At 42.3% G+C, this 16,155-nt stretch overlaps 1 protein-coding gene across 1 annotated transcript in view; it reads right to left on the bottom strand.

Moving 5' to 3' along the window:
* The window catches only part of RGS8 (regulator of G protein signaling 8), a 130,135-nt gene that overhangs the window by 110,652 nt on the left and 3,328 nt on the right, over window positions 1-16,155 (bottom strand). Inside the window, exon 2 of the mRNA XM_044387866.3 lies at window positions 14,029-14,144. Coding sequence (XP_044243801.1) covers window positions 14,029-14,130 — 102 coding nt within the window. The 5' untranslated portion in view covers window positions 14,131-14,144. The remainder of the gene's footprint in view (window positions 1-14,028; window positions 14,145-16,155) is intronic.

Below are 16,155 nucleotides of genomic sequence, written 5' to 3'. Positions count from 1 at the left end.
ACCAAAGCAACATGGAATTGGCCAGGTGATCCTCCACTTAGGTGCTGCTCTGGGCCAAATATGGCCATACTTGTTTTGCTACTAAACTACACACTTCTGAGCACACACCACATGTCCTGAGGGGGTGCTGAAGTCCTGTATGGAATACACTTGGCGATCAATCGCTGACATTGGCAAGAACTTTGGCCACGACCAAGAATATACTTTGTCGTGTATTTTCTTCCCAAAATGCTAACTGCCTTCTGTGGGAATCCATTTGCAATTTTGGTCTCAAGTAGCATTAGAATAAATCAATTTCAGGAATAATGGGAAATCAAGAAATGTGTATCCTTCTGGGGATGTTATTTAAAACCTCCCTCAGCCAACAACTCAGCAGAATGAACAGCTGGACAGTAGCCACTTTAAAATGCTCAAATTTTAAGACACGGTGTTGATAAATTCCTTTCCAAATATTCTCTAGGAAAGCTTCTGCAATGAAAGAAAAATGACGCATGTATGTTGAATGGCTCTATGTTGCCTTCCCACCAACATTCAAAGCAAGGATCACGAACATGTCATATTTTCTCACATCTTTGGGCCTTTGCCCATGCTGTTTCCTCAGCCCGGAATGTCCTCCACGCCCCCCCAACTCTTGCTACCCCAACCGCCCCCTCAACCTAGCAAATCAGAGGTGTAACGCAGAGGTTAGTAGCACGGGTTCAAATCCCATCTCTGTGTTTCCCCAGCTAGGTGACCTTGGGCAAGTTATTTAACTTCTCTGTGAGTCAGTTTTCTATGGGGATGATAACTGAATCAACCTGATAGGGTTTTTGGATAATTAAATACGTAAATATATGGAAAATGCTTAGAACAGGGCAGTTCATGGAACATAGTAAGTACTACATAATTGGTGTCATTCTTTTTTTTTTTTTTTTAGGATTTTATTTATTTATTTGACAGAGATAAAGACAGCCAGTGAGAGAGGGAACACAAGCAGTGGAGTGGGAGAGGAAGAAGCAGGCTCATAGCAGAAGAGCCTGATGTGGGGCTCGATCCCAGAACTCCAGGATCACGCCCTGAGCCAAAGGCAGAGGCTTAACCGCTGTGCCACCCAGGCGCCCCCATAATTGGTGTCATTCTTATCCTTCAAATCCTAGCTCCAGCTTTCAACCCTTGGGAAGGTTCTTTCATTCCCCCTGGGCAGTTACACACTTTCCCCTCCGTGCTTGCCCTTGTCTCTACTGTAGTACGCATCACATTCCATTACAGCCATCAGTGCGTGTATGTCTGCCTTGCCACTATGCACAACCAGGAGGAATGCAAACGCCAACACCTCACCTTGAGAGTCTCCAGGCCTTCCGACAGAGCCGTCAACGCGACAGATGCACGATACATATAAGGTTAACATAGAAATGCATTAAATAAATGTTATTTAAGCTTGTTGAGTTTCTTTTTTTTTTTTTAAAGATTTTATTTATTTATTAGACCCAGAGAGAGAGACAGCCAGCGAGAGAGGGAACACAAGCAGGGGGAGTGGGAGAGGAAGAAGCAGGCTCACAGCGGAGGGGCCTGATGTGGGGCTCGATCCCATAACGCCGGGATCATGCCCTGAGCCAAAGGCAGATGCTTAACCGCTGTGCCACCCAGGCGCCCCAACAACTGCGCCACCCAGGTGCCCCCGCTTGTTGAGTTTCTCATGCAGTGAGTATGTTCCCGTCCTTGCATGAAAATGTTGAGTGATCACTGTTGCTGTGAGTGCTTCTAAAGCCAATCAAGGTAAGGTTCTGAGCTGCCTTAGAGTCTGTACACTAGTCATTGGCATCAAAAAATTCATCATTAGCACCATTAACAAAGTGGACCGATGTTATCATGGAGCCGGCAGAAGGACTCGGCCCAGCCACAGCACCTCTCAGGATGAGCCTTAACATTTCCCCCAGCTGCTCTCCAGCCCTGCATTTCTCCAGGGCTGCGGGGACACGGGACAGGTCACAGTTCTGAGGGGTGATGCGGAGTGCTTAGTCACAGTCTATCCGCCAGCGGAAAAAGGCTTTGGCAGGAATGTGATCCGAGGAGACACTGAAAATAGCAAGTCCATCGAAGGCCAAGGGAACTTCCTCTTGTGAAAGTGGGAAAAAGGGATTGATGAAAGAAGCTGCTTCCTGGCAGAAGACAGAAAACATCCTGTCTGAGCTGTACTGAGAGAGAGAGGAACCAGGGAAAGTTCTGGCTGCCTGGAGAAGGCAGGGAAAGCACCAGATTTGGAATCAAAACAATCAAGTCTTAATCCTTTCATTTGGTAAGCTTTCTCCACTTCAAAATGGAGAATCAAAGGAAGAAAACTTTAAAGCATCATATAAACGTTTAAGACACAATTCAATACAGCTGGAAAATGCTCCTTCATACACCAACTCCCAGAAGGGGCTCCCGCCTGAACAGAGGCCTCTCCACCTTCACTTTAGGGTGGAGAGGTCTCTGCCTCTTGTTCATTTAAATTACCACATTTTAAAGAAGCCTAGAAGGACAGTACGTTTCAAGGTTTCCCTGGGATAAAACTTTTTATTAGGAATCTGCCTCTGCTTTATTGTTTTTTTGGGTTTTGGCCAGTATAGCTTTGAGATATAAACAGTGTGATTTATGGCCTACGTGGAGTTTTGTTACTTTAAGAGCAAACATTTACAATGCACACAGTGGCGTGCTTTGGAAGCGGGCTGCCTCCAGCTAGCTAGAACTCATTTTGCACATGTCCTCCCAACCCCATGTTTTGTGACATCACATTGGTAGCTTGAAATTAGCCATGGTGGGAGTATTTCACCCTGGCAACTGACAAATGCTATAAATTAGAGGGTTTTTTTTTTCCCGTCTCCATGAGCTGGCTTGCCAGCATACCATTCGTTGAGCCCAAAAGGCCTCAAGAGTCCCCCCACCATTATTTTCCACTCCAAATGCCACAAAAAGACAAATATTGGATGGGAAACATTACAGAGGTACAGCACTATGAAGATAGAAACACAAAAACAAAATGAAAAACCTTGGTAAATTCATTGTACGTTCCTACCACACAAGGTCCTGACAATGAGGTGTCATGTTTTTTTTTTTCTTTAAACTGAGAGTGACCGTAATATGACAGAGAATTTTGAATCAGCCTTATCTGGAGCCACAAATGAATGTACTCAAAAGACATATTACAGCTGGAATTCAAACATCTCAATGGCACGCTAATATAATGATGGAATAACCCACTTGTCAAAACAGGTGACCTGTCATTTAACCCAGGGAGTGAATGTAGTGTTGCATTTATAATCCTGTAACAGTCAATGAATAATAACGGTCAAATGAATGAACATTCTTTGCTTCCTCCTACATGTTTTATTTATTCTCTTAACGTTTCAATGGACTGTCCCTTTTCTTCTGAACTTTAAATATTATGCTATGTTCCCAAGGCTGGCAATTGTGATAGGAGCAGCACAGATTAGGAGCTGGATGGTTCTCAGAGGCCTTTTTCAGACGCACCTCCTGATTAATGCTTACGCACACCCTCCAAAGTAAGGTGCATTTTCAGAGAAAGAAAAAGATGTTCATCACGATAGAAGGAGCTGTGGACTCTGCACCCTATTGTCATCATTGCTACTGAACATTGGAAGCTGAACATCATAGCCATCAACACCACAGCCACTAAAATGATGACCAAACTGCCCCTGCTTCCTTCTGTCACTCTCGCTGCTGGACAGCTCAGGACAAGAGATTGTCTCATGTGCACATACTAAGTCTCATATCAAGGGTTCAAGTGAACTAGCATCTGGCCTTCTTTCGGCTTCTGCTGTAGGATGAAGACCCTCCACCCAGCAAGACTCTCAAATTGGTGGCTTCCCCAAACAGAAGAGGGTGCACAATCTGGACAGTAGGTATTATTATTATTATTATTATTATTATTATTATTATTACTATTATGGGCATCTATCCTATTCATGGCAGCTTATTATCTTTTTTGAGTCTCCTTCCTATATTTGGGGAAATATTCAAACCATGAGTCATCACCACTCCAGCATAGGAGTCAGAATGTAATCTGCAATCTTAGAATTCAGGTCCATGGATTAGTTACTGCCCATCAGGGACACCATCATAAGCTACTGATTCAGAAATAAGCAAAAAAGGAAAGAGGCTCTACATGGACCTTCCACCTTTGCATCTTCACTGGTGAGGGTGAGCAGAGGTGTCTGTTTTTCTGTGGTGACTGTTTCCCAGGGGTTGCAGTGGTATCTTTCTGATGCAGAAGTAGCAGTGTGGAGCAGCAGGAGTTTTCCTCTCCGATCTGTGGCTTGGTTTGGGGTATTGCATGCCAAGACCTAGCCTCAAGCCCAGAATTCCAGTGACTCAACAGTTCTGTGATCCACCTGATAATTTTTAAATAAAACGCTTTTCCATTTACTCAGCAAGAGTCAGCCTCTGTTGCTTAGAGAACTCTGACTAATACAGGAACGCTAATCCAATTACTTTTCCTATTTCTAGGGTATGGAAGCTGAGCTTTAGGAGGTTAAATTGCTTATGATCACAAAGTTAGTCAATGAGAGAGCGAGGATTTGAACTAGAACTGTAATAACCCAAAGCCCATCTCTAACTCAGAAAGATTATACCACAAGACCATAAAACTAATAGATCAGAGTTGAGTTGTTGCTGGTTTTTTTTTTTTTAAGTTAGAATAAATGATAGAAATATATAGTCTCACCTGAAGTTCTGAAACATAAAGTGTCATAGCAGAGACCACAACCCAAGTCTTCTGACTTGATGTGCTTTCCATGGTACCTCTCATCCTCATAATCCCGCCACATTTTTGCTTTCTATATTTTCAGATGAGTTTTTAACTGAATTTAAGAATATTATAAAGGGAGGAAGTGACAAATTGTTTCTTGCATCCCACACTTTCCTTCTGTATTCAATGTCCATCTTACCAAAATATATTCTTTCATAGCTCTTTCAACTAGAGTCTATTTTTAAGTTGTTTATCAGAAAATGCCTTGGGACACCTGGGTGGCTCAGTCAGTTAAGCAGCTGCCTTCTGCTCAGGTCACGATCCCAGGGTCCTGGGATAGAGTCCCACATCTGGCTCGTTGCTCAGCAGGAAGTCTGCTTCTCCCTCTGCCTGCTGTTCCCCCTGCTTGTTCTCTCTCTCTCTTGCGCTCATGCTCTCTCTCTGGTAAATAAATAAATAAAATCTTAAAAAAGAAGAAGAAAATGCCTTTATTTTTCCTCATTTCTTGAATGACAGTTCAGTTGGATATAGATTCCTAGGTTGAACATTATTTTTCATCACTTTGAAGATATTATTTCATTGTTTTCTAGTGTCTGTTGAGGCTGATAAAAAGTTTTCTATTGCTCTACTTGGCCTTCGTTGGTGATTAATCTATTTTTCTAGTTGTTTTAACATTTTATTTTTCTTTAATAGTCTGCAGGATCAGTCCACTGTGAGGTTTGTTCTTAGTTATCTTGCTTGGGGCATGCTCTGATTTTCATTCTTAGGACACTTATCTTTCATCAACTTTGGAAAACTCCTCGTCATGACCTCTGCTAGCATTGCCTTACCTCTGCAGGATAATTGCTAGCTGTCCTCTCATATCCACCATTCTCTATTTCCTTTGGGAGAAGAACAATCACTTTTTTTTTCCTGGGAACATAGATAGAACCTCTCCCTGCCTCCCTAATGGGTTTGTGATAGGAGAAGTGCTATGTTTATCTTCTAGATAGTGCTTTTAAAAGACACAGGCAGACATGACTCTTCCCTTCACTACAACCACCCGCCCCACCACTGCCACCCCTGCTTAGGATCCAGACCCAAGGACCAAAGCTAAAGAAATCATGTGTGATCCTGACATAGAATCCACAGATTAAAATAACAGAGCCACTCACCAGCCCTTGGCATCTAGACTGTTATACAGGAAATAAATTTCTATCTTCTTTAGGCCTCTGTATTTTAGGGTCTTTTTTTTTTAAAGCAACTTCTATTATACCTTAGCAGTTGTACCTCTGTTCTCTCCACTCTCCCCTTTCCTTATGCCTTCCTTAGTGTGTGTGTATGTGTATGTGTGTGGGCGTGTGTGTGCGCACACACATCCACACATGACCCATTCTAACCTCCATTTTTCTTATTCATGTTCCTATTTTTCTACCTCATTATTTCTCTGTGCTGCATTCTAGGTGAATGTCTTAGTTCTTTCTCATTGTTCACTTGTTCACTTCAGAAGTCTAATGCGGCATTTAACGGGTCCCTCTAAATTTCTAATGTCAGCAAATATGTTTTTAATTTCTATACTTTCTATTTGGTTCTTTTTCTTTTCTTTTTTTTTTTTTAAGATTTTATTTATTTATTTGACAGAGAGAGAGAGACAGCCAGCGAGAGAGGGAACACAAGCAGGGGGAGTGGGAGAGGAAGAAGCAGGCTCCCAGCGGAGGAGCCTGATGTGGGGCTTGATCCCAGAACGCCAGGATCACGCCCTGAGCCAAAGGCAGACGCTTAACGACTGAGCTACCCAGGCGCCTCTATTTGGTTCTTTTTCAAATAAGCCTGCTCTTTTTTTCATAATAAGCTATTCTTTCATTCTATTCCTTCCTTTACATCTTTGACATTTAAAAAGACACCTATATCATAACCTCTTTCAGATTTTTTAAGTTAGCTCAGTTTTGGGGAAACTAACTTGCCCTATTATCTCCAGGTTCCCCATCAGGATGATTCATCTCCTCATATGGTTTGTAATTTTTTATTAATACTTCATCTTCAGCAGAACCAGTTATCCGAATGGATACCTGTGTGTTAAGTTGTAGAAACACCCCTAACACAGCAGTTTGTTTCTCTCTGGTGAAATTTTGAGGTTTCAAAGGTCCTGGACCAGTTTTTATGGTAATTTTTCAGGTTGAAATTTCTACATCCCATAGGTTATATAAATTTTAATCCTACATTAACTCATGGTAAGGCCTGGGGGACACTTACATTTTCCCACCAATAGCCCCAGATCAATTAAAGCTTCCTTTCTGCTTCCCCACAACAGTTGTCAATGTTTCCCCAAGGTAGTTACAATCAGGTAGTTACACAATGCCTTCATGGATGAGGCAAGCCCCCACCTTGCCCCCAGGGTTTATTGAGAGAACTCTGCCTTGGAGTGTCAGATAAAATACGGAACACCGGGTTACATCTGAATGTCAGATAAACGTTTTTTAGCATATGTATGTCCCATTCAACTTTTGGAACATACTTATATATTTTTTTAAAAAGTGTTCATTGTTTATCTGTAAACAAATTTAACTAGGATCCTGTACATTTATTTATTTATTTACTTACTTAGAGAGAGAGAGAGAGAGAGAGAGAGAGAGTGCATGCGGCGGTGGGTGGTGTGGAGAGAATCTTAAGCAGGCAGGGCTTGATCTCAAGACCCTGAGATCATGACCTGAGTCAAAATCGAGAGTCTGATGCTTAACCGACAGAGCCATCCAGGCACCCCTGCATCCTACACTTAAAAATGCTAAATCTGACAACTCTAGTCACAGTGCCCTGCCTAAACTTGGCCTTGGGGCCACATATTCTGTCCCTTCATGGCCTCAATATGTAGGCCAGATTCTAGGACCTATATGTAGTTCCAGCAATATTAGCTACAGTTATCACACTGGCTCTGAGTTCCTTTTTCAAAGTAAGAACAAGTCTATTTTCCTTACTTTTTTCAAGACCGGCTGTATATAAATATTTGACATTTCTGCCACATTTTATCTAGGCTTTCTATGTGGCAGTAGTGAGAGGGAAGGCTTGTCCATGTCAGCTCAGGCTGCTATATGTCACAAATATTTCAGTTGAGCACTATACTATGCCATTCAACGGAAAGCCTGGAGCACGGAGGGGTTAATTCAACCAAATTAATTGAAAGACAAAGGAATGTGCAGGAACAAATCCCTACAACTTCTACTCTGGGGACACTGCCCATATTGGTAAAAGGAAGTCTTCCTACAGGACGGATTCTTCAAGAGAAGCAAACATGTCCCAGTTTTAGCTAAGGTGTAACTTCCCAAGAACCTGGGTATCCAAGGATTTCCCCTCTATTTGGGGGGCATAGGAAAGGCAGTAAAATTCTGACTTTACTGCACTTTATTTTCACTGGGCCAACTACGAGATGAGAAGCTCGATGGGAAGGTAAAAATAGAAAATTATTAACTAAAAGGGGTTGAAACATGTATATTTTAAGACCTTAAATTAGTCAAAATCCAGAAAATGGGAGACACCAAGTCATCGGATGAGAAAATACAGTGCTTTTGTATTGAAATCTTTCAGAGAAAGGCCCCTTTCAACATAGCTCTAAATAAAGTTCTCAGAATAGAAAAAGAGTATTTTGTCTTCACTTTAGACGCGGAAAATCCCCTGGACCAAAATTCCAAAATCCTTCCCAGATATTTTCCGATGTTTTACAATAATTCCACATCCCCCACACGTTTCCAGGCAGGGCCTAATTTAGCCTGGACCCAAATATTCACCAAAGATCTCAAATCCAGGCTTTTAACATACTCTCAAAATGAAATTTAACTTCCTGTTTTTGTATTCTCTGGGTTAAAGGTACTGATTTGCTCAAGATAAGCATTTTTAGAACACCACAATTTTTGAAACTCTGTTTTGTACATCCATACTTTTTTTTTTTTTTTAAGTATTCCGTAAGTCCTGAAAGTTGATCCATGCCCTGGGCTTTCTGCCCCCTGACAGGCTCCGCTGCTAAAAATTCATGTTGTATAAGCCTTAAAGAGTATGCATACCTCTCATTATCTCCTAGCTTGATGTGAGTTCATGAAAATGAGGTACACAAGAAATTATTTATAATTCATAGAAAATGGAATCATGCTTCTGAAGCTTGTCTCTTGGCCCAGAACTTCTTTGCTACGTGGGATCTACAGCTCTAACCTATCCCCACTTCCATCTCTACCTTTACCTCCACCTCCGAGGTCTGTAGAAATCCTCCCAGGGCTGGTCTACTCCACTTGAAGGAAACTCACTGGTGATGACAGTCCAAATTATGACTCTCCAAACTTTCAAAACAAATCAGAGAACCATAGGATTTTAATACATGTTTTATTTCAGAGTAAACCATGTAGCATGGAAAACATTTGGAAATTTCACAAAAGCATAAAGAAGTGGAAGTAACATATATCTTCACCACTGAGATATGTTTCTCTGCATAAAACATATGTTTCACAGAAATGGAATCATACTCTAGGACTTGTGGAATTTTCTTTTTTTGCTTATCTATATACTGTGAACATTTCCCACCACATTCAATGGTTTTGCATGGTAACATTGTAATGACTACACATTCCATTTTTACAAATATGTTCCTTTATGTCGTTAGTCCTCTATTTGGGGACATTTAGATTGTCCCCAGTTTCTCTCAACTCTGTGCTAATGATCCTTGTAGAGGAATTATTCTTGCCATCAGCCATGATTATTACATCGTTAGGATAAATTCCCAAAGTAAAACTGGTAGACCGAAGAACAGGCACGTCTTCAAGGTCTGAGGTACCCACTGCCTAGTTACCTTGCAAAAGGTTTATCAATCCTGCCACTGGTATACAAGAATATCCATTTATCTGCTTTAAGGTGTCTTGCATAAACTAATAAGTGATTATCTGTCATACAAAAGTCCTCTTCATTAACGAAAAGGATTTACAATATGATTTCTCTAAACAGAACTCTCCTAGTCCAATGCAGAACATCATTCGATTTAAAATATGATTTTAAGTTTCTGTGGAAACTTTCTGTAACACAATTAATAGAAAAGATAAGGTATTTCTCTATTTGATTTTTGTTTTAAATGGAGAATGCCACCTCTCAAAGGATTCGTTCCCTTTCTGCCCTCATCTAGACTGAGAAGAGATACCAAAGTACAGCACAGTTATTCTGCTGTTCATCCATCCTCTATTTCGTATTCAGTTTCCCATCATGCACTGGATAAACACGGCAGCCCTGACATGATGAGAAGCCTTCCCTGAAGACTGCAGCCCACACTCATCCATCCCTTCACTGAACTCCTATTATACTTATTGTCTGTACCACACAATTAGCACTTTATTATATACTGTCTTGTTCTCTAATTGTCTGTACCACACAATTTAGCACTTTATTACATTCTGTCAGATTCTGTAATTGTGTCACGTATTTTTTTGCCTTGTCTCTCCACCTAGATTACAAGCACCAGGGTGGCAGGAGGCCCTGTCTGGTGCTGCTCTGGCATTCCAAACACTGCCCTGGGAACAACAAAGTGGGCTTTCGACAAATGCTGAGCACTTCACTGGTTGGTGGGTGGGTTGGGATATGGGTAGACTGACTTTATGGGCTCTAAGTTGGCGGCGCTATGGAGAACCCACAACAGGGAAGACGTTGAGTGGCAGGAGGCTCCGTGCTGTGGTCCTTCCCACCACTCCCCATCAGTACCACCTGCTCTGTCACCCAGCAAGTCATTTAGTTTCCAAGTTTTTCTAGGTACATAGAACAGGTAAACCAAGACATGTGACCAGACAATATCATTTTTCAAATCACATGAAAATCACATGTTTTTCATCTGAAGATTTTACACTGTCACATTGTCCAGTGAGGGAGGCGCTGCTGTGCAGAGGAAGAGGTCATGCTTTAGAATGAGAGAGACTTCTTGCCACCTGTGTGACCTCCCACACATTGTTTAACACCTCTCCCTAAAATTAAACCCTTGTTTCTCATCTCTGAAATGATTCCAATGACTGTGATTATTTGCAATACTGCCATAGAGTATCCATAAGCCTGCTGGAATAGTCTTATTTTTTCTAATTTCTGCAAATGCCATGCCTTGAGGTAAGCATTAAATATTGTTATTATTATAATAAACGTAATTAGTACCTCTGTTAGTCTCACACGCTAGTTGAAGAGTGTCTGCCTCAGCTGTGATTCATGGGTTTGCTTCTCAGAGAATAAAGTCAGGTAGTTACATAATTTCTTTATTTTTCTTGGTTGAAGAGTCGTTTACACTTAGTGGTCTATCACATGACATCAGACTTACTTCTAGTAAATAATAAGAGAGGCAACACCCAATATCCAGCATTAGCAGATCCATGCCTCAGTCTGACACTTTCACCTCCGCTGTGAACATTTAGGTGACTGGAGCGCTGAGTTAACCACATTTCTCTGAATTTGGGATGACACAAATAAAATGTTCTGTCCCTGTATGTCATCTGCCTTTTCCCTCTCCAATCAATACGTTTTGCCATACTGTACTCTGCCGTGTTTTTGTCCTTGTTTTTTCAATTGGCAGGTGCACAATACGATGTAATGAGTCAAACAGTTGTTCAACATGCTATTCTCTCAAAACAAGACCAATGCAAGCCTCTCCCAGAAGTGCTGCTCTCCCCGACAACCCAAGGAGCCCAGAGAGCCTTGAATGGCTAGTTTGTAGGGTAGGGGATGTCCCTTTAAGAATAGCTCCCCTCCCTGTGTGTGTGTTGCCTGGGTGTCCCTGTAGTAAAGATGAGAGGTTTTCTTTTTCATATCTATGCAAAATGACTGTGTTTGATTATTCTCCAAAAAATATTTTCCAAGGTCTGCCATGTGACAGGCAGGGATTGGGTGCCGGCCATACTAAGATGAATACCACACAGTTAGGAGTTCATACTTGAGGAACCAGCAGTCAAACAGGGAAGCAGACATGCCAACAGATAATTACTACACAGTGAGATAAGTGCAAATAGAACATTTGTGGCCAGGGCCCAGCCATGCCCACCACAGAGGGTCAACTTTGTTTGATAAATCTAAGGAAACAGTTGACTGGTTAGGAGTTGATTAGACTCAAGGAAACCACTACTTAAAGGCGGTTTTGTGGCAGCCTTGGGTGGAAGAAAGGAGGACAGGAAGGGTAGCCTTGGGGTGGAAAGGAAAGAATGCCTTGTCTCCATCTTTCGTTCCCTGCCTTTGCTCTGTAGACTCCTACCTGAGCCCTGGGAGGCAGACCCTTCAGATGGAGAGGGAGGGAGCTCAGTGAGACACTGAATACCACTCATGCTGCTTTGGGGCCTGCGTGACAGAATGCGGCAAGGCAGAAGAGAAAGGGCTTCTCTCCACACCTTTAGGCGCCAGGAGAGAGCAACCCTGGCTGAGAATGACTGTGACTGTGGCTGAGATGAGACACTGCCCCCCAGTGGCTTCACAGCAGGCGACACCAACAAGGAGCTCAAAGCAGAACAGCAAAGGATGGAAGGGGGCCCACTACAAGTACCACCCTGCCTCCCAGACACACCCTGGGCGGGGGTGGGGGGGAGACTTGGAGGCAGGGATGGTTCTTCACGAGGCAGATGGCGGCACAAACCAATGCACTGTGAGTTATTACCATGGTTACAATAACCATTACCATGCGGGCTGACGCGCAGATAAAACTTAGGGAAGGGCAAGTTCTCCATACACAAGAGTTGTGTGGACACAAAAATGCACTTATTTTCTGGTCTCAAGAATAAGCAGAGCAATATCTATGCTAGTTAGTAATGGAACTGAGGTCTGGTAAGGTGGAGAGACAAGAGGTGCAGGATAAGTAACAAAAGGAGATCCAGACAGCAGCGCTGAAACACTGGAGATGGAGGCTTGAGTGCTGGTGCAAGGGGGTCAGCCAGGGGAGCAGAGGGATGTAAGCAAAGCTCTGGGTGGGGGAGCTTCCTACAAGATGGCACTAAAGAGAGCAGCCCCAAGTATGCAAGTTCTCCATACACAAGAGTTGTGTGGACACAAAAATGCACTTATTTTCTGGTCTCAAGAATAAGCAGAGCAATATCTATGCTAGTTAGTAATGGAACTGAGGTCTGGTAAGGTGGAGAGACAAGAGGTGCAGGATAAGTAACAAAAGGAGATCCAGACAGCAGCGCTGAAACACTGGAGATGGAGGCTTGAGTGCTGGTGCAAGGGGGTCAGCCAGGGGAGCAGAGGGATGTAAGCAAAGCTCTGGGTGGGGGAGCTTCCTACAAGATGGCACTAAAGAGAGCAGCCCCAAGTATGCCCCCCAAGCAGACTGGAGTCGGATGACTAGACAGAAATGTCCAGATCCACATTCTAAAAATAAGACTTATCCCCTGAGCCAAACAAAATTAAATTCGATCTCCAAGTCAATGATTGAATAGAATTCAAACAATGACAACAACAACCAAACATTTTAAACAGTACTAAAGGGCACACTGAAAAAGAAAGATCCCCTCCACTCCCAGGAGAAACGGCTGAGAACTGCCGTCATCCACTAGGATAAGCGCCTGTCGTTAAACTGTTTACAGATTCTCTAGATTGGTAAACAGCTGCTGCTTGAAGCCCCTGGAGTGCTGCCCCCCAGAATTTCAATCAGTCATTAAAGAGTTAAAGCTTAGCTACTCAGAATCTGCCGCTGGCTTCCAGATCTAAAGCCAGCAGCCATCCCTTTTCCCAGAGCTGACCCAGTTGTTAGATGTTTGAATATCACTGTTATCCTTCCAGATAACATACCTACAGATACAGGTATGTCTCGACACACACTTTTTTTCCTTTAATACAAATGGAAGAATTGAATAAATACTGTTCTGTACTTTGCTTTTCTTTGTTTGTTTCTTTTTTTTTTTTAACCAGTTGGCCCACCTTCAAATGTATGGCCAAAATAGATTGTCGGTATTTCTTTCAGAGTTGACATAATTTAGCTGTAACTAAGATACCTAACCTGAGAAACAGAGCACAGGAATAAGAGACTTTAGAATAACTTACGGCAACTTTCGGGGAGGCCCAGAAGAACCTGGTCGATGGGGGCAGTAGGAATAATATGGGAAGCTGAGTCTGCTAGTCCAAGACAGTAGTGCCTGGATGGCTTGGGCAGAGGGAATGAGGAGGGGCAGGACCAACGAAATTTCCCCCAGTGCCCCTCCAGAAGCCATCTGAGCTCCTGCCCCCAGCTACCAGCTGACAGGAGGGGCCCAAACTTCCCTGGGCCCAGACTGTTACCACCTGAGTTCAGCTGTTAGAAGCAGCCTTGGGTGGAATCAAAGGAAATTTCAAGTTGCACTTACCTCACTGAACGCGTTCCAGGGAGTTTTCCCTTCACTCAAGAAGGACATAAAATGAAAGTTCTTCATAAATGAGCTAAAATCTATTTCTCCTAAGAGCTCCATCTTCACCTCAAATGCTGAAAGGAAGCACAGAGTTATATTCATGAGGGAGAAAATACTTATAAACTAAACCTGAACCAGATTTTTTTAAGCATCCTCTAGATTTCAAAAAGTCAAGACCACTGAGTGTACTCTTTTCATAGCCATATTCATCTTCAAAACCCAAAGAACTAGTTTATGAGGGACTGAATTTTCTATGTCTGATTTCTGTGTTTCCATACATCATTTTTTCATTATTTTAATTTTGAGACAGAGATTACAGACGCATGTTTAAAATGGAAGATGTCAGCTCCATAGATTTTTGGGAAAAGGAAGCTAGGGAAATGGGGTCAGAAAAAGATTACCTAATATTTTTATTTTTACCGATATTCCCAGAAACTTTCACTTGGGGAAAGTCATTAAATGAGAAAGCAATTTCTGCTGACAGACTGTCACCTAGTGGTGAGTTTTCACCTAATTTATAATATGAGCAGCTACTGAGCTTTGGGATGCTTTAGGAAGACATGTTTATTTCTCTGCGAGATCCCTGGGGAACCTTATAGAATGTTGTCGCCAAGTAAAACAGACTCACTTGTGTGCCTTCCAACAGCTTAATGTTCCTGTAGGCAATACCTAATACAGGCTGAACTTCCTTCAAAAGGAAGTTTTGCCTCTGTAATTATTTTTATATTCTCAAAGAAGCTCTGCCAAACAAACTGAATATTATTAACTTCCTTTTCTGTTTTCAAACTACAGTACCCTCATAATTCCCCCTTGCCAATCATCAAACTAGGCCCAAATTTTCAAAGGGATTTCCAGTTATTAGGGGATGATAAATCAATGTGGGGAACCCACTGGCATGTCAGTCCACAGATACAATTCAGAAAGAGCGGCTCCAAGTCAGCAACAAGGCAACGTCCCCCAGGTTTAATCCACATCAGCATTACAGTCCTCTTTATATGGCTACTGTGTCCTCAATGCTCCCTAGTTCTCATTCTCTGTGTTGACACCATCCCTCTTGGCCACAGGGGTCCTGACTCTTATATTACCAACAAGGAGGAACTCTCCTCCCATCAGAGCAAAAGTCTATGTTCCGGCAACAGAGTTAGGATTCTGCTCTCACTTATCAAGATTCATTCTGCATTGTGCACTATTTCAACTACTTATTGAGTGCCTACCATGTATCAGGCACTATATGTGTCCCAAGGAAGAGAACAGACAAATCACTGTCCTCATGAAACTCATCAACAAATGGGGAAACCTAAACACACAAATGAGTTGTGATAGGAAGGGAAAGCACTGGGTGCTATGAGGAGGGTCTGCACCAGCTAACTCCACAGGAGGGTTACATTTGAGCCAAGATCTGAAGGATGAGTAGCAGTCAGCCTGGGCACAGGTAAGGACTTGGGGTAAGGACTTGGGGCTTCCGAAAAATGAAACAGAGGTCAGAATGCTATAACCTAACTCCACTGGAAAAAAGATACCACAATATTCCAGGAGGTCTAAAATCCGCCATCACAACTGTAGCATTATCCATAGTAACCAAAAAACAGAAAGAACAGAAATGTCCATCAACTGGTGAAAATGCAGTATACCCATACAATGGAATATTATTTGGCCATAAAAAGGAAAGAAGTACTGATTCCTGCTGCAATATGGATGAACCTTGAAAACATTACACTGAGGGAAAGAAGCCAGACACAAAGGACTACATAATGTATGATTCCATTTATATGAAATGTCCAGGACAGGCAAATCTATAAAAACAGGAAGATTAATGGTTGCTTAGAGCCAGGGCCGGAAGAAGGAAGGGACTGGGGAGTGACTGCTAACTGCATGGATTGTTGGGGGATCATGAAATTGCTCTAAAATTGCTTGTAGCGATGGTTGCACAATTCTGTGAAATCACAGTAGAGAATATTGAAATATGCTAAAAATAGGTGAATCATATAGTACTGAATAGTATTTCAATAAAGTTTAGTATTATTAAAAGATTAAGATTATTGCTATTAAAAATAAAAATCTGGAGTCACAGATCCCTGGTTAAGA

Source organism: Ursus arctos, unplaced genomic scaffold, assembly GCF_023065955.2.
Source record: "Ursus arctos isolate Adak ecotype North America unplaced genomic scaffold, UrsArc2.0 scaffold_2, whole genome shotgun sequence".
Taxonomy (NCBI): Eukaryota; Metazoa; Chordata; class Mammalia; order Carnivora; family Ursidae; genus Ursus; species Ursus arctos.
This window is presented reverse-complemented; position numbering and strand designations above follow the sequence as displayed.